The 23686-nt window shown below is 45.0% G+C and overlaps 1 protein-coding gene across 2 annotated transcripts in view; it reads left to right on the top strand.

The window, feature by feature from the left end:
• The window catches only part of ADCY9 (adenylate cyclase 9), an 82644-nt gene extending 59417 nt beyond the window's left edge, over positions 1–23227 (top strand). For both annotated transcript variants that reach the window (XM_030285269.4, XM_002194859.7), the window contains 5 exons: positions 2889–3097; positions 9166–9325; positions 12248–12396; positions 15373–15414; positions 21114–23227. In XM_030285269.4, the coding sequence (XP_030141129.4) occupies positions 2889–3097; positions 9166–9325; positions 12248–12396; positions 15373–15414; positions 21114–22302 (1749 nt within the window). In that variant the 3' untranslated portion in view covers positions 22303–23227. The remainder of the gene's footprint in view (positions 1–2888; positions 3098–9165; positions 9326–12247; positions 12397–15372; positions 15415–21113) is intronic.
• The last annotated feature ends 459 nt before the right edge of the window (positions 23228–23686 follow it).

Below are 23686 nucleotides of genomic sequence, written 5' to 3'. Positions count from 1 at the left end.
CTCCTGGAGCCCCTTTAGGCACTGGAGGGTCTCTGAGGTCTCCCTGGAGCCTTCTCTTCTCCAGGCTGAACACCCCAGCATTCCAAGCCTGACATCAGAGCAGAGGAGTTCCAGCCCTTGGAGCATCTTTTGCCATGCCCTGAGTGTAGGCCAGTGTTTAGGCTGGAAATCTGAGGTATACTGATTTTCTCCATGTTCAGGTTAATGTTCTAAGTCTTTAGGGTGGCCAGAGAACCATGCTGAGAATGTAAGGACCATATCTTACCAAAGTAAAGGACCAATTGCTACTTGTCTTGTCACCAACTTCGAGAATGGTAACTTGGAATTTAATTCATGTTTAGTCACAGTCTCATGGTTATCCCTGTGGAATCCAAACCTGTACTGAATTCAAATCTCTTAATTCCATAAGTGTGCTACATACAGATACAGGCAGCTCAAAACACTGGAATTGTAAGGAGCAGTAAATTGTAAGGAACTTGGTGTTTTCTTCGGGATTCTGCACTGAGTCTAAAGACTCCTTAATTCCCTTGGGGGCTAATAATATCACAGGCTTTCCACAGCACTGGATTTTCCTGCCTGGCTGATAGGATCTATCAAGAAAGTTTAAATTTACCTAGAGTGACATTAGGTGTCAGTTAGAACTGAGGCTGCATTTCCACCAGTAGCTGAAAAATTGCTGCCAAGAAAAGGCAATTGCACTGCCCTCCTTGCTCCTCCTTCTCCCTGCTCCTTCTAATGGCTCTGGTGCTTCTCAGCCTTCCCCACTGTGAGCAGTTCATTTACTGGCCTAGCATGAAATATTCATGGTTGGTTTTTCTGTCTGGGGCTCTTTCTCTTTCCATCTGGGGCTGGTTTGTGCTGTGTGGAAGCAGCAGCAGCTCTGGAGAGGTTGGCAAGTGCCAGAGCCAGCACGAGATAAGCGTCCGGCAGCAGGAAGGGGAATGGGCCCTTCCCTTCCAGCAGCACTGAGCTGTTGATTTGGGTGATCCATCTGCAGAACTGCATCAGGATAAATTAGGTGTGGGTTTCTTTTCTTCCCAGTGTGTCCTGCACCTGAGGGCAGTGGGATTTCTGCTTCTGCTCTTTGTTGCTTTCAGTTCTGAGCAGTGTTGTCACATTCTCCTTAGCAATATTTGCTTATTTTCCAATACTTCCAGGTGACACCTCACTTAATTTACTTTATTTGACAAAAGGAAAGCCCAGTTGTGTTGCAGTTCAGTCTCTTCATTTTTGTCATGAGCTCCATGCTCATCCTGCAGCATTGTAATTTAGTGGTATCTCTCTGCATAAAGTTCCTGTAGCAACAACAAGGAGAAACTTCCTGTGGGATGCAGCCCTGCAAAATTTTCAAACTGTAAAGAAAATAGTAGATCAAGTAGTTTCCAGTGGAAAGATTGGAAATAGAAGCAAAGCAGAGATAGAAAAGCATATACAGATGGACCTATTAATGTAGCTATATAGGAAATTCCTAGAAAGAGCTGGAATGTGTCTGTGCATTTTGTTAGTGGCAAGCTAATAATTTGAAAATTGCTACATAAGCCTCCTTGAAAGTGGGAATTTTCACTCTCTAATAGTAACTTGGCAGCACTGGGGCAAAAACCTGTTAAAGCTTTAATGTTAGCAGAGTTCTGGTTGAAAACAACAATGAAATCTTCTTTTGGGAGAGTGAAAATAGATTTGACAAGAGTCCAGGTTCTCTGATGGTCTGACTGTCAATGCTGCTGAAAGTGACTTCCAGCACCCCTGAATTCACCTCTGATTATGCAGTGCCAGCTGCAGGCTCAGGTTGTGATCCCTCTCTGGAATCAGCTCTGCTTCCCAAGAGCCTTAATCTGTTCTCATTTGGAAATGAAGGCACTACTTAGCACTGTTAGAGCATCTTTAACTCTGTCACCTGGGGACACAGTGCTGCTTCCCTTCATGTGTGGGTGAGCAGGATTCTGCTACCCCTGCACGTTAAAAGGTAATTTTGGCACTGAAGTGATGCTGGCTGGATTTGTTAGATTGCAGGGAAGTATAAATGAGGAATAAGTTTGTTTCCCAGTATTGCTGAGCACAGGAAGTGTTCTGAGGAACAAAAGAAACTTCCAAATTAAACCAGAGTGCTCCAACTGGGCGCCTTCATGGTGGCATTGATAACATAGTTTCTGGATTTCTTTGGAGCTTTCTTTCTCTGGTCTCTTGGGCAGATACAAACACTCCTAGGACTGGGCTCACCTTCATAAGCCAGGATGTGTGGAGCTCATGATCTGGTTTTCAGCAGGACTAGCCACAGTAGCACAAAGCGCAGCTGCACAAGCAGTGGGCCAGGCCAGGATGGGATGGAAATGTGTGGTGAGGGGTTATGGAGGAGCAGACCTGGATATCCTGGGTTCTGATCAGTTTGGATTACACAGCTTTTAATCTGGTCTGAAAGGGAGATGTGAATTCTGCCACAGGAGTTGTGTCTGTGGACTGGTGTTAGGAGGGTTTTCTTAACCATCAGTGCTAAAACGGTTATAGTAAAATCTGTAATTATTTTAAAATAATAGAATAAAATATCCCATAACTTATCTTCTACTTATTATGTTAACATTTATTTGCACAGAATAGTCAATTTTCATGTTGTTTTATTTCTGTATCATAATAGTGTGTAAAAATCAACCCAGGCCTGGGGGCTGTGCTACCAATACTTCTTTTCAACAAAGTCTGCTCAGGAAGCTGTGACAGCCATCAAACCACCTCTTCTGCTTCTTGTTTCCAACCAGTGCTTACACTGGATTAATGAAGTGGCCAAAATTTCTTCATTGCTTTATTTGTTAGGAGCTGCTGTTCATCATGCAGTTGAATTCAGCAAAATAGCATTTATTCCTTTCCATCCCATCCCTCAATCCCTGTGCTCCACACAGGTTATAAGGAATGCTCCAGTGAAGACGTTTGCCAGTGCAACCTTCAGCTCGCTCCTGGACGTGTTCCTGTCCACCACAGTCTTCCTCATCCTCTCCATCACGTGTTTCCTGAAGCACGGCATGGCCGCGTCCCCTCCACCCCCTGCGGCCGTCGTGGTGTTCGTCATCGCCATCCTGCTGGAAGTGCTGTCCCTCGTCATCTCCATCAGGTAAGGAAAGTGGAACAAAGTCTGCAAGGGGCAGGGAGAGCTGCAGTGGTGCCTGGCTCAGGAACATTTTGTTTGACAGATCCCAGGAACTGGCTTGGATGGGCTGTAAGGCTCGAAGAGCAGAGTCAGTGCAGCCAAGGCTTGCAGCACATCTTGTGCAGGGTGAGCTCTGGCTGCAGGAATTGCAGCAGAATTGTGACTCTGATAGCAATCACGTAAGGAAATGGAAGCTGCACCCCATCCCTGCTCCTCTTACTGTTCCTTGGGATGGCACGTGTCACTGCGTCTTCTCTCCTCACAGGACCATCAGAATTCAAACAGAAAACTTTGATCTGTCCTGCAAACAAACCCACCCACAAAAAAACACTCCTTTAAACTCCGAGATAAAAGTACAGAGTTCTGGGGTTAAAACTGATATTATGTGTCAGAGCTGCAAAGAGAAGTGCTGCCCTCAAAGAAGAGAAATTGCTAAAGGCACATTGTGTCTGTCCAGATTTTTTTTCTTTTTAAGTTTCATGAGTTAACATTGAGATAATGTTAACTGTCATGTTTTCTGTGTCTGACATACAGCAGGAGTCAAGTGCTTCCCCAGAAGGAAAGGACACTGTTCTGTCTCTGCAGAAGAGCTGGCACTTGGCATGGCTGTGCTTAGAGGTGCCAACCCCACACCTGAGCTCTTGTCCTGCCCATGAGTCTCTCCTGTGTCCTCAGCAGACTTGACTGCAGGTGCCTGGGTTTTAACAGCAGCTCCTCGTTCCCCGTTTGTGGCAGTCACCCCCAGTGCTGGGGTGTTCTGTGCTTCCAGGACACTGCTGTGGCAGCTCGTCCATCCCCAGGGTTATCACACACTCAGAGCACTTTGTTCAGTGCAGCTTGTGCTCTCGTGGGTGAGCTGTGTGATCTGCACAGATACCCCGTGTAACCTGTCATTAACCCAGGTGATCGACCTGTTAATGAGCTGATTGTTTGTCTGGACCAGTTCACTCTGCCCTCCTCATCCTGGTGCTCCCTGCGCTTCCCTGACACAACAGCAGGATAAGGGGAGTGTGTGCAAATGGGTGTCCTCTCCTGGAGTTCTGCAAATCTGTCAGGAATGTGTCAGTCAAAATGCTTTTGTAATCATGAGCTGGAAGCAATTTCTGCTGCTGTTTCAAAAGAAACAAGAGGTTGCAGTTTGCACTCTTATTTTGACTTTGAAGGGTCAAGGTAAAAAATACTGAATTAATGCTTTAGTCACTGAAGGAATTTGTACCTCACGGGGCATGTAAATTTGTGCAAGTGGATTTACATTGAAGCTGGCATGTGGAGTAGAGAGAAGCCATCTATGAAATGCTTTTAAAGATATCATTTCTTAGCAGGTGTGTTTGATTGTTGCAATTTGAATAGTTTTTAGGAAATACAGAAATTCAAGAGAGTTAAAAGCTGTACTGGGAGATGGTTGAACTGGCAGAGTTGTCATTCTAATCTGTGTTAATTATTTGTCTGTCCTCTCTCTTGCATCAGAAATGCATTTTCCCCTTTGCAGAAGTTTCTGTACTCTGGTTTGAGTGGGGCAGAAGTTTAATTTTAGGCAGTTTTCAGGCAGCTCTTTCAGGTGGTCTGGGTTTGGTGGCCATGAACTTACTCAGCTGGGAACAGCACAACCACTACTTGGCAGAAGTGCTGCTTTCTGCTGTCAAGGTGTATTTGGAGAAAATTTGTGTTCACTCACTTTACAGGTGAATTCTTACTTCATTTTAGTAGTTTTCAATTTGTTGTTTTCCCCACTTGTTTTCCCCATAGGACATTGCTTTTGCCTTATTTTGTACATTTATAAAAATTATTGCTATAATCATAGAAATATTTATAGGTAGATACATACAGTTTTATTGCAGTCCTGCTCTGTAACTGGTGGTTTATGGGTTCCTTAAGGAGAAGGAAAATTGTTGTTTTCAGTCTATACAGTCAAGAGTTGGCAAAGTGGTTTTGTCTGTGAGTGGCTGTGCAGGGGTTTGGCTTCACTGCAGCTCTGTGCTGTCAACCTGACCTGTGATCTCAAGACCCTTCCAACTGTCCTGGTTACCTTGGAACCAGGCAAGTGACCACTGCCTTTCCCTGTCCTGTCCTTCAAACCAGCAGGGATGTTTTGAATCTATATTGTGTATTTGCTTTATAGTAAATACCTAAAATACACTCTGTACAGTTCCTTTGGGCAGGGAGGTGAAAATCATCTTTTTCCTCTTCAAATCCTATTCCAAGTGAGGACTGCTCCTTCTCACCAGAAACAGTGCAGAACTTCCTGTGCAGAAATGTCATCCCAAATGACAATCACCAAATACCACTGAGATATCTTTGGGGAGGAGACTGGACTACAATGCTGGGCACAATCCCAGAATTTCAGGAAAAGGGATTATTTTAAGACCAGAAAATTCTTGCCTAAGTTTCACATTGTATTTTCATTATCATGATGCTAAACACCCTGCCTTTAAATCAGCTAAATTGTAATTAAATCCAGGACTCAGCCTAGCAATGGCTCCCCTGGCTCATCCCAGCTGTGGGAGGGAGGAGAGCACAGCACTGTCACAGCCTGGGCAGTGAGAAAAGCCTTAAAACTTGAGTTCTGCAATGGCAAAAGTCCTCATGGAGCAAAGCTTACAAGGGAGAGGGATGTTTTGATTCCTCTGAAGTGTCTGATAATAAATTATTGGAGTACCTATAGATGAGCATCCCACTGTTAGCACAAGAGCCACTCGAAAATTAATTGTATAAAGCTGCACACAAAAATTGGTGCTTCATTTGTGAGCACGTGGAAGATGTCATCTCCTCTGTAAATGTTCTCTGAAGAATGTCCTTCTGCCCACTTGAAATGTAGCTACTTTGACGAGCTCAGCTGAAGTGTAAGAGATCCTAAAGTTCTGGTATTAAAAAAAAAAAGTTGTCACTGAATGTACAACAGTGTGTGAGATTCCACTTGGGAGTCTGAGGAGTGGCTTGCAGGAACAGGGACTAGAGACTCTGCCCAGCAGCTGCCCAGTATTTAGTGTAAATATAGAAGTTTTGTTCACTAGATAATTTTGACATCTTGTCCTCAAGTAAAACTGCTTATAAATAAGTTTATTTACAAAAAATGTGTTGCTTTTGATAGCATGCTTTAGGGAAGGCTTGTGGGTGAAGAGTTGAGGGCAGAAGAGTGTGTGTTTATTCCTGTTCCAGAGAGTGAGAGGTGGGAGTTGATTCATTAATTTAAAAGGACCTTTCTAGGCAGCAAAAAAGAATCATCTGGATGAAGAAAGCAAGTGCAATCCAGCAGTAGAAGGGAAGCTGTGCTGTTGTCTGACCAAGGAACTGCCCTTTTCCTGGTGCTTCACCTTTCCAGCCTTGCTGAGGTGCCACCCCCATCCATCCTCAGCCAAGACCTGTGGCCAACATTGGATCTTCCTAAATTCCTCATGACCAGGAGCAGAAATTGCTTTCTGCCCCTCGAGCCTAATGAACCAGATCTGTTAACACGACTGATACAGAGTATTGATGCTGAAGAAAACAATGTAGTCTGTTTGCCTTTATTTATTTCTAACATCTGGTATTTAATATCCCACCAAATTGCTGCTGTGCCAAAAGCTTTTGATTTGAACTCTGGGAATTGATTTTAAACTGCCAGTAAATACAAAAATGATGGTAACAGTCTCCATTAGCCATTAATCATTTATGTCAAAGTTACTAATTTGAACTCCAGCTTGTGTAAACAGCTCAGATGCTTTAGCATTTAAGCCCCGTTGAGCTGCCCACTGACACTGCATTATTTACTGATACTGCCCTGTAGCCATTAAATCTGTCTGCAGCTCTCACTGCTGTCTGGATTTAATGCACCCCTGACTTCCTGTGCTGGGAGCATTGAGCTGGATTCACTGCTAAGGAGGAGAATTCCGTCGTGTAATTCCAGAGTGCGGAGCCCCACGCTAAATCCCATTCCGAAAAAATCAGTGCAAGAAGGTAAAGATTATCAGGAGAAACGTGGCATTGCCCTGGAATGTGCACCTGCCCTGGTGAGACAGCAGCTCCCTAAATAAAGCAGTGTCCTCATGGCAGGATTAACCCCTCGCCTTCAGCCGTGGATTTGTTGCTATAGTTCCCACAGGAATTCATCCTGGCATGGAGGCTTGGCAGGAAGGGAAATGCAAACGCTGGAGTCCCTGGTGTGTGGGTTGGGGTGAGAGACATGAGCTGGGCGTGTGCCACAGAGCCGGGCCCGTGCCAGCCGGGATGGGAGCGTGGGCACAGGTGGCACCGGGCTGCCTTCGCAGGGTGCCCTGGGCCTGCCATCCCTTCCCCCTTCGTGCTCTCTGCTCAGCCCTGGAGGTGCCAATCCCATCCGGCTCCTGGAGAATGGGGCTGTATTTTCAGGGCTGGGAAGTTGGGAGGTGATTTCAGCCGTACTCAGCGCTGGCCACTGGGCACAGGGACAGTTCTGACAGCCTGTAACCCTTCAGAAACCCCAGTCCTTACTCTAGAGAGCTTTTATAAAGTCTTTTATATCCAGCTTTTAAATGTCAGTGCTTTGCTGGAAATGCTGTTTTCCGATGGAATACAGTTAGAATTTTTGGTGTGAGTGGAAGTCCATTAAACTGGGGACTGGCAGATCTGTGAGCACCCTCTCGTGGGCTCCCGGTGAATCACAGTGTGTTCCATCCTCCCAAATTCCTCTTTTCCCGTGAATTTAAGTATAATTTACAGATTTTAACACATGCAATTAGAGAAGAGTTCTTTATGCTTCACAAAATACTTGTGATTGCAAGTCACAGAATTCTAAGCTGGAGAATTAAAATCTCATTCACAGACAATTTATATTTAAAGGTGTAGAACAAGTGTCAGACTGGCATAAAGGAATTTAAATTCAGCTTGATTTGTGTCAGGCTTTTATCCAATATAAAACTTTGTATTTCAGACAACAAGATTAAAAATGAGTGGATATCTTTTGTCTTTTTAGAGCTATAGGTGATGTGGGGTAATTTATGTGACTTTTGAGACTGGGAATTTCATATTTAGTGGGTGTTTCTTGGGGCTGTGAGCATCTCTGTCCAAACAAAAGGTGTGGTTCTGTAGTGTTTGGGCTCTGTAGTCCAGAATTACCTGCCCAGCCTGAATCTGACAACTCCACACATGCCATTAATGGCTCTGGATGCAGCTAACTGTGCTACACCACCTTGTTACAGCTTCTTAAATATAATTAGGCACTTGAACAGCAGTTGCAATTTTTCTCAAGTGACTAATGTTGCGCTTTGAGAAGGAAGTTATCCCAAGGATTTATTTCTGTGGATAAATACTAGTTTTCTGTGCAATACCCTTGAGTATTGAGCATCCTTTTCCCTTCCCTTATTCATTTCAGCAATTAGAGCTGCTCTCATTTGAGAAGCATCTCCGGTAAGCTGCTCTCCAGAGCTCTTCCAGTTGGCTCCTTCAGCTCTTCCCAGGCTGGGGCCGTGGTTTCCCCGGCAGCTCGAGGCGAGAGCCGCTCCTTCCCGCGGGGCTGGTGGCACCCAGCGGGGCGGTGCCAGCTGTTCTCCCCGGCTCTGCTCCTGCAGCTCGGCTCCTGCAGCCCACGCTCCCCTTCCCCTTCCCTAATGACAGGGAACGGAGCCTGCCTGCAGACTGCCTGCTTGCAACTGGGAGAACTGGTTTGGGTTGCAGCGTGATGGGTGCTGGAGCTGCCCTGCTCCTCAAACGTTCCTGCTGTTATTTTCAGTAGCTTTAACTTGTCAGAGTTTTCCCTCTCCCTGCCTGCTTTATTTGTGAATGGAGAGAAGTCTCCCCTCTGCTTAACCTTCCAAGGAAGTGAAGTTTGGCTTTTTGTTTTCTCAAAGCCACCGTGCCGAGGCTCTCCCTCCCTTTGCTGCCTCTCCTCACTGGAGCAAACACTTGCTCATCTGGCAGCCAGGCTGGATTATTCCCTGGAATCACCAGCAGGTGCTGTGGCACCTTGGTTGCTCACAGAGCCTAAGTGATGGATTTGAAGCTGTATATTACAGGTAAATGAGAGGTACAAGGAGATGTGCTGCCATTGAAGCCTGGATCCCTGCTTTCCTGTGTTCCAGGATGGCGTTCTTCCTGGAGGAGGTGATGACTTGCACCAAGCGTCTGCTGGAGGTGATATCTGGCTGGCTGCCTCGACACTTCTTCGGTGCAATCCTGGTTTCTCTCCCAGCTCTTGCAGTTTTTTCACACTTCACCTCTGATTTTGAAACAAATATACATGTAAGTTGTTGAACTCTGTTCCTTAACGTGACTGTGTGGAGCTAACAAAGCTTGTTGCTTGCCTGCCTTCCTCCACCTCCCTCCTGCTTTACATCTGTTTGATACAGATCCCTTAGAGGGATGGGGCTTTGTGGATGATGGAATTCCTGGTCTGTTATGTAAACACAGTCGTGGTGAAAACTCTCAGACAAAAGGGGAGAGAATACCTAGAAATTCCTGCTGCTTGCATACCTTTTTCCGCTTAGACCAGGCACTTCTCCTGGATTTTTTTTTTTGAGATAATGCAAGTGGTTTATCTCAGGACTATTGTCCTGGGCTGGATTTGGAGTTCAGAGTCATAGAAGCTGTATCAGTGAACCTTGACAATGGGAACAGGATTAGTGAGGGGTGTTTTGGCTTTGCAGAGCGAAATGAAAGAATTCAAAGCAGAGAGCACTTGGTACCTAGAAATGGCCATTGCAGGAGCTGTGGGAATGGTTAAAGGAATGCAATAACTGCCTTCTGAAAAGGAATGGAAAGAAATTGGCATATTTAACCCAGACACAGAGATCCATAGGGAATTTGGTGTCTCTGTTATTCAAAGCACTCAGAAGGGGAGAATGAGGGGTTAAACATTCATAGAATCACAGAATGGTTTGGGTTGGAAGGCACCTCTTGTTCCAGCTGCCTGCCATGGGCAGCAGTGAGGAGAGGGGAGAACAGTTTAATTTAAAGGCCAACTGTAGCATAAAATCAAGGCTTAAAAACTGTGAACAAAATGGCCTCAAGCTGGAGATGAAAGATTGTTTCTCTGCAGGTTTCTCTCAGGCAGCACAGTGTTCAATCCTTCCTTTCCAGGATCTTCAGGGAATTCCGTTTCACAAAGCTCTTGCTGTTTCAGGGCCCTGGGTGTAGGTAATGACCAGATCTTCTTCACTCTTCCTATCACAGCTTATTCCTGGGTACTGGGGGCTGTTTGTTCTGTGGGAACGTGTGACCACACATTTTTTGGTCCTTGCTGATTTAAACACACATCCCGTGGTTATCACAGTCACAGGGGGGTGTGGTTGACATTCTGTTCCATCCCATGCTTAAGATCATTCTGCAGCTTCTACCTTTTGGAACTTTAGGGAGGAATTTTTAAGCTGTAAATTAATTTGTTTGTTCATTCAGTCTAATGATGATCCTTCCCCTCCGTGATTATCAGTAAATAACCATAGAAATGTTTTCCTTAAGGGAAGGGAGCTGAAAACCTTCAAATCTCTCAAATCTGTCCATTGATTTTGATACCATCCCATTCATCACCATCCCTGATCATCTCTCCAAGCGTTTCAGATAATATCAGAAGAACCACTTTATGAGTGTGTTCTCAATACAGCAGGTCAGGTTGAGTCGAAACACTTCAGGCAGCAGCAGTAAAATGGTGATTTTCATCACCAAACTGAGAATGAACTTTGTTTTCTTTCCTCTTGCAGGTGCTCCAGAGTCGTGGGGCTGTTGGCTCACTCTCCAAGAGATGTCCCAGCTCAGCTTGTGCTCAGTGTTTACACACTCATGGAGCTCTAGGAAATGGAGTCAATCTGTAGAGGGTCAGGTAAGTGTCCTCCTTTACTATGACATGGTTTTGCAAAGTTTTTTTTTTTTATTCATAGCATTTTATACTCTCCCTGAATATAAAATCATTAAAATGAAAATTAACAAAAACAGTCATGAAAAAAAAAAACTTTCCAAAGCCATGCATCCATAGTAAAATCCAGCACATCCTGACCCTCTATAGGCTGGCTTCATGCTGGGGCATCACTTGGAGTGAGAACCAATGCTCTGCCACTTTAGGAGACCTGAAATGGGGGGAAAAGTAGGTTTAAATTATGGGGTTTTTATGGACACTTCTGAAATTCCTTTTATCTGTTTTTAAGTCATTTAAAAAACCAACAATTGTTGTTTGTGGTTTAAAAATGGTGAATTATGTAAGGATTTTTCCCATACACTGTGTCTGCTCTCAGTCACATGCTTGTTTGTTATGCCACAGGACTGCCAGGCTGCAGAGTCTGCACTTCAGCTGCTTCAGGACACTTAAATGGAGAGAGAAAGGGAGAGAATGATCATTTCATGCTGTAAAACACAGCATAGAGCTAGACCAGAACTCCTTAATCCAAGTGTGGAGTCTCTAGTTTAGCTTGGATGGTCATGAATATTCTTGGGAAACCAAAATTGGCACATCATTGGCACACTTGAGAGTTTTGAGCACCATAAGGTTGTACCTGGGGAAATGAAGGTGCCCTGGGCAGTGCATCTGTCCTGCACTTCCTTTCCTTTATCCAGGGAAGTTGTGGAGAGATAACGGGAGAGGTGAAGGTTTTGAGATGAGACATTTGGAACAGAAAATGTGAGCTTGTCCTTTCAAATTGCCACAAGTGGTCGTGTTGCCAAGTGTGAGTTGCCAGTGACTGAAGCTGCCTTTTGTCACTGAGGTAGATCCTTCCTTACCTGGACTCAGCTGTTACAGGGCAGCGTGAGAATGTTCTCTGAGAAGTGTTTCTAAAAGCAGGCAGGTGGGTGAAATTGCACTCTGCATTTCCAATGCAATGGAATTTCAATATTCAGTTTAAAGCAGGCAGGATCTAACCCCAGCAACGGAGAGGGGGTTGCCATGAATTTTCACCTTCTTTTTTTCCCTTGTTTTGAATGAGAAGAGGCACTGAGCTTTTGACCAAGGTAAGCTGGAAGCTCTGGACATCGCTGAAATAACGGGTGTGTGATAAAAAACTCCATCCAGGGAGAACAGTGACAAACCACCAGTGCTAAAGGTTTTCTTGCTGCTGGAAGGGAAGATGTCCATCTTCACATGGGATGGCTTCCTGTGCCCATCACCCAGGCGGGATTACCCCTTGTCCCTGGCGTGGCTGTGAGCAGCTGTTAACCCCCTCTCTCTCTCTGTTGCAGTACACCATGTTCATGTGTTGTGCCATTCTCATCACCATTGTGCAGTACTGTAACTTCTGCCAGCTCAGCTCCTGGATGAGATCCCTGCTGGCAACCGTGGTGGGAGCAGTGCTGCTCATCCTGCTCTACGTCTCCTTGTGCCCCTCCAGGTGAGCCTCGCTGGGGGCTGCAGGGGAGCACAGCTGGGCTTCTCCCAGGGAAACAAGGGGCTGCTGCACAGGATTTTGCTGTCTGCCATGACTTTCTCCAGCATCTCAACCTTAATGATTTTATTTCTTCATTATTGATTTTTTTTTGAAGGATTTCAGGGGCCCTATTCTGTGTGACACCCTGTGCTTCCTGATGTGTTTCTAGGACACAGTTACAGACCCACAGAATTGTCTTTCACCACTAGTTTGAAAATCTATTTTGTTAAGGAATTTCCCAGGTATTTGGTGGTGCCAGAGAGCCCAACTGCTCCCCAGCACCCCTCTGGATTTATTTTTACCCTTAGGAACCACATATTCTTCCACCTCCCTCCTCAATTCATTTTCCAGGCAGGTGCTTAGGTTTAATGGGATCTAATGGGATCTAATGGGATCTAATAGCCAGTTCCATTCTCAGTTTCCTACCTTTTCAGAGGACTCTGCAAAACAGTAACCAGAGGAATCAAGATAATGCAATTTCAATGCAATAGCCTTAAAATTTTCCAGTTTTCCTCTGATAAATGATTCAATGCAAGGAGAATTTGCTTGCAGTATTCTCCTACTATTTTCTTGCCAAGACAGTCGAAGGGGTCCTTCCAGCCTTCTACTCCTATTGGCAAAATTTTATAATCAACTTGCACTTCTCAGTGGCATAAGACCCTCCCTTGGGATGGATTTAGCAAGGTCTTCTCAATCAGTCAGTTCCCCTCCTTCAGAGACCTGCTGAATCATAAGGTGAAAAACATGAAAAAAAACCCCAAACAAACCAAAAAGAGTTTGCAGATACATATTTTAGTGAATATTTAGCTTTAATTACCTCTTTAAGTATCTTCAGTGGTCTCTTTTAATTGTGATCAAATTTATATTTTTAAAAAAGGAAGAATTAAAGTCACCTCTTACACCTGTTCACATCTGTGATTTGATGTGGCTGTAAGGGTTGAAGGGTGAAAGTCCTGGGGAAAAATATCCTGGATCTGGAGTCGGTTGACAAATGATTTCTAAATCATATTGACTACAGAAAAATCACTTTCTTGTCTGTCTGCAAAAGACTTGGACAAGGAGGGCAGGGGAGTTCCCTCCAACTTCAGTGCAGGAAAGGAGGAAAGGATTGTTTGGTTCTGAAGCCTCCCTTGTCTCCTCATGGATTTGTCCCATTGGGTTCAGGATCCCGGTGATCCCAGTGAGCATCATCTGTCCCCAGCACTGAGTGTCCCTATCCCAGTCCCAAAGATTTTCTCCCTTGGCTTTTCCCTTTGTAGCACTGGTGCTTTCACTGCCCAGCTCCAGCTTCACTGAGAATCATGGAATCACAGAATCCTTGAGTATGGAAAAGCCCTCTGAGACACCAAGTCCAGCTGTTCCCCCAGCACTGCCAAGGCCACTCTGAGCCATGTCCCTAAATGCCACATCCACAGAGCTTTTAAATCCCTCCGGGGATGGGGACTCAGCCCTACCCTGGACAGCTGTGCCAGGGCTTTTGCTTAAGACAATTTTTTCTCTAATATCCATCCAAACCTCCCTGGCACAACTTGAGGCTGTTTCCTCTTGTGCTGTCACTTGTTCCTTGGGAGCAGAGCCCAACCCCAGGTTTGGTTTTCCAGGGGAATTAGTGGAGAGCAGACCCTCGATGCCATTTCTTGATTCCCTGGTTGCTCTTCCCTGATTCCCCCCAGCAGAAGTTCCTGGAGCTCCTTCCCTCCCTCAGTGCAGCTCCCTGGGGGCTCCTGGCAGAGCTTTTAGCTTAAAGGGGGTCATGGAATACACTCCCAGACAAGCTCTGTGGTGAGACTTTGTGCAGAAAGAAAGACACAGACCTGGGGATTTTCCCTGCATTTCAGCTTTATTAAGGGTCTGGGAATGGCTCATCCAAAGGTGAGAGGTGGAGACCTTGCTGTTGTGTCAGGTCACAGCATCAGCTCTTGCTGAGTGCTAAAGGGGCTCTGTGAATGTTAAGAAACCCCATTATCTTAATAAATGTTACTAATGACGGTGTATTTCCACCTGTAGTGTGAACAGCAGTGACCATTAATGGGCAAGGTTCAGAAATCCTGGAATATGTTATTATTTCATCCCTCAAAAATAAATATTTCAAGTAATAGAGCTGTTCAGCTGTGGGTCTGAAAAGGTGGTTGATAGAATTAATCCTGAACAAAAGTCACACAGGTTAAGCTAGTGTAACCCATTACTTCAGTTTGTAAATAATCATCTTTTTGTTTCTCTCTTACCATGATTCTGATAATATTTTTTGTCACAGTGGCAGTTGCAGCCCTGTCTGCACCACAAACAGATCCATTCTGCAGTTTTCTTCCTTTTCCAGTTGTAACTAATCCTGAGAGTTTGATACTCTCTTGCTACTTGATTGCAGAAGAGAAATTGTAATTCAAATAAATAAGAAAACTTCTTGAATTACTTATTTTCTCTAATGGTATCTTAAAACATGGGTTCTGTGTTTGTTAGGGTTTTGGGGATTTGGGAGGTTTTTTGGGTTTTGGTGGTTTGGTTGGTTTGTTTGTTTTGTTGGTTTTGGTTTGGGGGTTTTTGGTTTTTGTTTTTGTTTGGAGATGTTGGGCTTTGTCTCTCTGTGTTTTATTTTTAAAATATTTGTGCTGTGTACTCACATAAGATGAAGACATAACAGAGTCTTAGAGTTCTGGGATTGCTTTTCCCTGTTTTCCAGGTAAGATGGGATTGTTTAACAATTACTTGTTCCAGGCATTACAAAGTTCCAGTTTCCCTTTACAGGGATTTGCAGCTCTGGCTGGTTCCCTCTTCCAGGTAGATAAATCATGTTCAGACAAAGTTTGTGTGCAGTTGATCAGGCCTGCAGTGCAGTTATCAGTCTGTGCAATAGGGAAGATGAAAATTCTGTCTGGAATGCTGCAGGATAGTTTGTTTATTGCTTTAGCTTTCCCTCTGAAATCAGTGCTTTTTTCATTTCAGCTCCATGGAAGCTCCTCATCTAGATTTGGCACAGAACTTTAGGTAAGCTTTACATAAAATTACCATCGTTATATTTAGGGATAGAAACATTTTCAGTGAATTACACGTAGCAAAACTTTGCATCCACAGTAATAATTTGGGAATTCAACAAATTGGTTCAGCAAGTTGTGTTTAAGCTCTTCGTGTAATTTCCTTTACAGATTACTTGGGTATGACCAAAACTCATCAGGGCTGGTGCTGCAGTCACAGAGTTGTGTAATGATACTTTCTCCTTAAATTGGATTTCTAGGAAATAGAGCTATGGAGGAGCTATTTAAAACAGCATCTGTTTTTCCAGTAGCAGCAGTTTTTAGAGCATTATCTGTCCACCATGAGCTGTTTATTTGATTTCCTTGGCTGATTTGCACCATTCAGAAGCAGCATGAGTTGGATGCTCTCACAGCTGGGCAGGTGAGAATTCCCTGGTGTGGAGGAGCTTCCTCTGGAAAAGCTGGATGTGCAGCCAGCTGCCTTCCCAGGATGGGATGTGACAGTCTGGGCCTGGCTGTCACCTGGCCTGGGCAGAGCAGGGAGTCATAAAACTGAGAGTCAAGGAAATTCTAGCCTGCAGCCTTTCAAAGCAAACAAAAATCCCTCCCTGGGTAATTAATGACCCCTGAAAATAAGTGTGTTAAAGATTCACTCTGGTGAATCTCATGGGTTTATTGCAAGTTTTTGCAGTACCATTTTGAAGTGTTTTTACTGGTCTTTGGTATTAGACAAGTCTGTCTTTGCTCATTGCAAATTTGGGGGCAATATTTGGGCCATGCTGGGTTTGATTGAACTGTGGATGTGTGACTTTGGTAAGGCATCTAAAAGGGGTTTTCAGGAGCATGTTGCTTGTCCTGGGAGGATGTGTCAAAACAAAATTCCTTTCTAGTAATTCTCATCTCCACAAATGCTGTGGGGTTTAGTACAGAGGAATGAGAACAGTGTTTCTTTGGGTATTTCTTACCAAGGCTTCAGCACTTACTGCACTGTTGGGGTTTGGGGGCCTCTGGCTTTTCTTAGATGGGTTTTCCTTTTCCCTGGTTTTGATTAATGAAAGTTCTTTTTTTGTAACAGAATTCCAGTTCCTTGAATCCAGAATGGAAATTTAAAGCCAAAAGAATAGAGGAGGCTGGTCTTTTTGGGGTTTTTTGGGGTTTTTTTTTGTTGTTGTTGTTTTGGTTTTTGGTTGGTTGGGTTTTTTTGTTTGTTTTGGGGTTTTTTTTTGTAAACGTCAGTGTGCTGATCACTCCGGTAGTGTCTTAAATCAGCCTTAGTTTGGATCCTTAGTGTTTGGATCCTTGTTTTTGTTTGTGAAGCTTTTGTCCTCCTCAGAATTACAAAACTCTTCCCCACCAGCTCAGCTGCTAATTACTGATCAATTATTCACCCTGCCTTAAATCTTTGACAACTGGGTCTTCCCCTCAGTGACAGAAATCTGTGGAAAGTTCACCTGTCAAGCATTGTTTTCCTGCAGATATTTTTCTTCCATAAATATGTAACTTCTAGCTGATGGCAGGTGAAGGTGAGAGCTGCTGAGGACCAAACCTTGGAGGTGTCTCTGGTGAGCAGCTGTGGACTGAGGCTTTGCCTCCTTTACAAGGCCAAGTAAGGCAGTGACCAAGATATGTCACCTGTTTAACATTTCTAAACTTCATTTTTCACTTTTTATTAGGATGTGGTCTGTGCTCCTTCAGCTGAGGAAGAGACCCATGTGCTAATTCTGCTCAGCACTGCCCTTCAGTCCAGCTCCCCTGGCCTGACCCTGCCCAAACTTGGGCATTAACAAGTATTGGAAGTTAAAAGAGAGAACAGGGAGTTAATCCTCTTCTGTTTCTGCCATTAAACAGAATTTGGCTTCTTTCTTCAGGGCTCTTACGCTTTATGTTATTGTATACCACATTTCTAGAGCACAGAATTCAGAATTTTCCCTTTTTTCTCATAATGGACTAATAAAAGGTGAAACTCTCTAAGTCTAACAAAATTTTTTGCTGCACCTTTCTGCCAGAATTGTATAAACCAGGTTGCTTATTTACCCCACTCAGCACTAAAGTTTTTCCATGTTCTAAGAGGGCTAGACAAGGTTGTGTGCTGCCTGTAATGAGGTTGTTCCCTTTCCTTGATCAAGAATAGAGATAATATTAATGTTGCCTGGGAAGAGAGACACTAGTAATGGTAATGAAGCCTTAGCACAGAGTTCACCTCTGGACTGTCTGTAAATAAAAATGTGGAGTTAGCCTTGTTTTCCAGGCAGCCCAGTTCTTCAGCTCAAAGGATATGACCATGAACTTTGTCTTTGAAGCAGGAAACATTTCTCATTTTCATTCCTTCCTCACCTCAGAGCAGGTGAGATGTGCCACTTTGCAGTGTGGCTGCAGTGTGCAGCAGTCCGCTTGTAGGGCAGGTTTTGGGCATCCACTGCACGTTTGTCATGGACAGCAGCAGTTTGATCCTTTTTCCACACCTTTCCTCCCTTGCATTCCTCTCTCAGATTTAGCAGGCAGAGGCATCCTCTTTCAGTATAGCATGATATCCAAATCCAAACAGGGGTTACTGGCTCAGAAGCAAACTGGCTTTCCAGAAAGCTCTTTCAGTAGAAAGCCATTATCTTTATGATTTGTGCTCAAGCCAAAGGAGATTCTGTCTCTGGAGTCTCACTTGTTCCATGTTCACAGCCTGGATGAAGGTGCCAAGTTAATAGTGAGGGGGCTGTGCCAGGCAGCATTTCACCAGTTTGAGTTAAAGAAACATTGTCAGCTCAAGATTTCTATTTGAATGATTTTTAAAATCAGTTTTCTGCTGCAGTACCTCATAAAAAGTAGAATTGAGGAAGATTGGGCAATGGGGTTGATCCTTCCTGTTGGAGGTGTGGGAAAGTTTTACTTCTTTTCATTCTAAAGGGTGACTCCAGGTCATGGCTGCTGCCTGAGGGAGGTGATTTAGGTGATTTACAGCCCTGTAGATCCTGTATCCTGGTCACTGCAACATCCACAGGCTGGATTTCCAGATGAGGACGAAGCACTTGCTCTCTTCTTCAGGCTGGAATCGGGGGTTTCCATCCTGATGAACAATGGGATAAAACTGCCTGCTCTGGAGCAGGGATCCTCCCCATTCCCCATTAATGGAAGGAGGTCAGTGCACAGTGAGTCACTCCCTGCACATGCAGATCTCAGGGCTGGAGCCCACATGGCCAACGAGGTCAGGCCACACTGAGCAGATCATGGAGAGCTCCAGGGATGGGGATGGGAGGCAGCAGCTCCTTCCCTGAAGGCAGATCCTGCCTTCCACTTCTCCAGCAGAACCTTTGTGGTGCTTACCTTGTTCACTGCAGGGGAGTTAAAAGTACTCCGAGAGTGTTTTGTACAGCAAACTGTAAATAAAAAGCCTTTAATGGCTTAAATAAATCCATGTGCCAGCAATGTCTGATATTAGAGGGGATTATCTGGATCAAACTCATATTCTCAGAGTAGTAACAGAGTCATTGCTCAGATACTTTCACAGATCTCTGCCCACAAGAGGTGAGAAATAATAAAAACTCAGATTCAGAGAAGAGCCTGAATTGTGCTCCTTAATCCAGATTCCTTCCTCATTTTCCCCCACCTCTTCTTATTATCCAAGATTTTTTCTCTTACCTGCATCATTTTGTTTCATAATCCCATCAAGCCAGGAGAGCGTTTTGTCACCTCCAAAATAGGTAGCAGGGAATTGTATTTCAGGAATTGTTCCCTTCTAGTCATTAATTATGGAATCATTTGGGCTGGAAAAGGGGATCAGGGGATCATAGAATAAAAGGGACCAGCAAGGATCATCGAGTCCAGCCATTAACCCAGCCAAGGCCACCTCTAAACCACAGCTTTGTCTGTCTCTGACTTGTCTATCAAGGGAAGAAACAAACAGGTCCATACCAGAGGTTCTGTTGAGAATCAGGGAGGAAGGAGTGTCTTGGTACAGCAATTACAGGAACCTGATGGTGGGGCTCAACTTTGAGCTGGGACATCTCCTCCTTTCATGGTCCCCTTGTGAAGAGGGAATAAAATGAATATACATTCACTTCTCCTGGGAGAAGTATATTTATGGTAGAAAACAAAAGAAGTAATTTTCAATGTAATCTGTCCTATCTTCCTGAAATTCAACCTGCACGATTTGTATTGTAAATATTTCACCCACCAGAAACTTTCCCCCTTAGGATTTCTGTAAAAAAGGGAACAGATACAAAGACTATGGCACAGAGAAATGTTTTTGGATATGGGGCACGTTCATCTGTCTCACAGCTGTGCTGTGGTTTTGTTTCATCACACTTTCCTGTCAATCAAATATTTGAGAATGAAACTCAGAAAAAAAAACTGTGCCTGTAATAAAGTTCAGTTCTGAAATATATCCAAAGTGGAAGCCTGTCCCCCATGGACATGAAGCAACAAAATTAACTCAGGAATGTTTTCATATGTTACAGTAACAAATTCAGCCTTCTCTTGAGCTGTTGCTCCAGTTGTGCTGAGTTTTAATCCCTTCCTGCCTTCCCAGAGAAATGCAGGCAGGTGCTGAGTATGGATTCCTTTCTGGCTCTCCAGGAGAAAGGTTGATGTGATGCTTTCCCTTCTCAAACCATCTCTTGACTTGAAAAACTTCAGTGCATGTCTGCTCATATCAAATCTCAAGCTTTGGCATAATTTTATCCAAAAAATGCAGTTGGATCCCTGCAGAAATGACTGTGTGCCAAGCTGTCTGCGTTTAGCCTTCGCTTCTGGGATTGCATAGGTGGGGCCTTCTCAGATTCAATTTATGTCTTTGCATCTCTGCAGAAAGTTGAGATTGGAGAATGCAGATGTCTCCTCGTTCAGGGTGGTTTGGCACTGGCAGATGCTCCATCAGCGCCTCATAATCTGCACAGGCAGGCAGTGAACTGTCGAAAGGATCTGAAATATTGCTCCCCATCTATGGCAGACAGGAATTTTTGATTATTTTATGTATTCTTGGCACTTGGAGAAACTTTCTGTCTCTGCCATGGAAAGCTGAAGTGGTTTTATAATAGAAAAGATGTCAGCACAGCCATGTTCCCCACTTCCATGCAGTTGATAGAACCCCAGACTGAGTTGGGTCAGAAGGACCTCAAAGCTCATGAAGTTCTAATCCCCTGCCACAGGGTTCTCCATGACATGTCTTTTACAGGGTTATCTTCTCCCAAACCCTTCGTGTGTAGCATTAGAGGCACATGGCAAAGGTTCCTGGTTCTTGGTGAGGACACAAGGAAAAGGCACGTGAGTGTAAAGCAGCTGGTTGTGAATATTGGAGGTAATAAAAAATACAAAACCAGACAAAATTCCACAAAACTCACAGACACCCCCACGTATAGACATTCAGTGCACTCAGATACCTACACACACGCACAGGTACATATTTACATACAATGGTTTTAGTTATATATTTAGATACAGTAACCGTTTCTTGGTGAAATCCTTAAAACAGGATTGGACTGTACCACTGAACATGGTGATAAAGAAATACTTGGTGGGTTTAAGGAAGTACTTGGTGAGTTTAAGAATGAAATTAATTCTTTGGCATTTCCTTAACAGCAGATGAAGTTCTCAAGGGATCTTTTATAATTTAGTATGCAACTGTGCTTCCCACACTTCCTTCTCCAGCATTTCTAACTGTGGAGCAGGGATGGCAATGCCCTAACTTAAAATGCACCTGTGTGTGTTCTCCCCTTTGTGCAGCTCCAGAAAGAGCCCGTGCAACAGCTCTGTGCCGAGTGACGCCAGGCGGCCGGCGGAGCTGATGGGCCAGGAGGTGGTTCTGGTGTCCTTCCTGCTGCTCCTGCTGGTCTGGTTCCTGAACCGCGAGTTCGAGGTCAGCTACCGGCTGCACTACCACGGGGACGTGGAGGCCGACCTGCACCGCACCAAGATCCAGAGCATGCGGGATCAGGCTGACTGGCTGCTGAGGAACATCATCCCCTACCACGTGGCCGAGCAGCTGAAGGTGTCCCAGAGCTATTCCAAAAACCACGACAGCGGCGGGGTGATCTTTGCCAGCATCGTGAACTTCAGCGAGTTCTACGAGGAGAACTACGAGGGTGGCAAGGAGTGTTACCGAGTCCTGAACGAGCTCATCGGGGACTTCGATGAGCTGCTGAGCAAACCCCACTACAGCAGCATCGAGAAGATCAAAACCATCGGGGCCACCTACATGGCGGCGTCGGGGCTGAACACCTCGCAGTGCCAGGACAGCAGCCATCCCCACGGGCACCTGCAGACCCTTTTTGAATTTGCCAAAGAAATGATGCGGGTGGTGGATGACTTCAACAACAACATGCTGTGGTTTAACTTTAAACTCCGCATCGGCTTTAACCACGGCCCCCTCACGGCCGGGGTCATCGGCACCACCAAGCTGTTGTATGACATCTGGGGGGACACCGTGAACATCGCCAGCAGGATGGACACCACCGGCGTTGAGTGCCGCATCCAGGTGAGTGAGGAGAGCTACCGCATCCTCAACAAGATGGGGTATGACTTTGACTACAGGGGGACGGTCAATGTGAAGGGGAAGGGTCAGATGAAGACCTACCTTTACCCCAAGTGTATGGACAACGGGATCGTGCCACATCACCAGTTGTCCATATCTCCAGACATTCGGGTGCAAGTGGATGGCAGCATTGGGCGGTCTCCGACGGATGAGATTGCCAACCTGGTGCCTTCTGTACAGAATTCTGATAAGATAGCCCATGGCACAGATAACTCAGAAGCCAAGGACATCCTTCCTTCCGCCAAGAAGCTCCAGAAAGACGCGGCGAAGGCAGAGGAGAGGTGCAGGTTTGGCAAAGCCACGGAAAAGGATGACTCTGAGGAAATGGGGACTGAGGAGGTCAATGAACTGACAAAGCTAAATATCTCTAAGAGTGTATGATGAACTGTCAGAGTTGCATGAAGTGCTCTGTCCATAGAAACACACAGACTTTTGCAATTGGCAGTTTTCTTTTCCAAGAGAGACCTTCTCCACACCTGGGTTGTACGTTTGTGTTCATTTCGGCACCTGGGGCTGTGTGGATCATGGCTCTTCAGGGCTTGTTTTCATCCATCTGTCTCCTCCATGCCCCAAACCACATCCCAAGCTCCCCAGCTCCCTGTGCAACCATCTTACAGCTGAGTAGAGGATATTAAGTGCCTTCAGATATACTCCATTGGACTCCCTGTCAAGGTACAGAGGCCCCAAGTGAAATCATAGCTTTGGGTATTTATCTAATTTTAAAGAAAAGAAAAGCTGTGGTTATATCATTTTTATTGTTGTTTCTCACAAAACACTTTTTTTGGCTAATGCAACTCCTTGGGTTTTTTATATCTCTCGGAACAATGTTTTACTGTTATCAGACCTTTTGTATGTAACACACAGACATGTGCATGTATCTACCATATGAGACTGCTATAAAGTGCCAGTAATGCACCACAAGAATGTCTGGGCGAGGGGTGACAGCCTTTGGGTCGGGCTGGAGGGGGAGTTGTGCCGTGGCTCAGCCTTTAGTTAGGGCAGGAGGAACAGCTGCTGTCGTTCTGTTCTCCTTTCCCGATGCTTTCTGCAGCCTCCATGTGCCATCGTGTGCTTTGGATAACTTCTTTTCCATATAGCCAATGAGTTACTGATCCGTGGGAATGGAAGGAGGGTTGGGACAGTTTTCCAGAAGCAGGAGAGACCACGGGAGTGCTGCAGTTCAGGGCTCCCGGCTCCGTACGCAGCTCAGTGGGCGAAGGTAGGTGACATCGGTGTCTCTGAGCTGATTGGAGAGAGACAAAGAGAGAAGCAAAATAAATGTTTTGGGAATGCCTTTATTTATTTATTTATTTTATTCCTGTTTGGTTTTTTGGGGTTTTTTAAATTTCGTTTGGGAATTTTCGCGTGCAGAAGGGACCGGGAGAGATGGATCGTTCGTGGGTTTAACAGGAGTAATAAGACAGTGTTTGAGCCTCTTTGAACTACCAACCACTGTGAGGATGTTACCTTAGGCAATATTTGGTTCCAAGCTGGTGGCACTTCGGAAGCCACCAAACACAGCTGAGTATCCCAGCTTCCCTCTGGACTGAACCAATGGTGCTGCACAATTATATTTCAGGATTTTACACACACACACACACACACACACACACACACACACACACACACACTGCTTTTGCAGCAGGGAAAAAATCAGAATGCTCCCTTCCTGCTGCTGAAAGCAGGAATAGGGAAAAGAGTCCTTGTAGTGAGCTGAGAAGCACAATCATTTCCCAGCCCTGCGGACAGCTCTGGGCAGGTCCCT

This window comes from Taeniopygia guttata, chromosome 14 (assembly GCF_048771995.1).
Source record: "Taeniopygia guttata chromosome 14, bTaeGut7.mat, whole genome shotgun sequence".
Classification (NCBI taxonomy): domain Eukaryota; kingdom Metazoa; phylum Chordata; class Aves; order Passeriformes; family Estrildidae; genus Taeniopygia; species Taeniopygia guttata.
The sequence above is the reverse complement of the archived record's forward strand: the minus strand, read 5'-3'. Positions and strand labels throughout refer to the sequence as shown.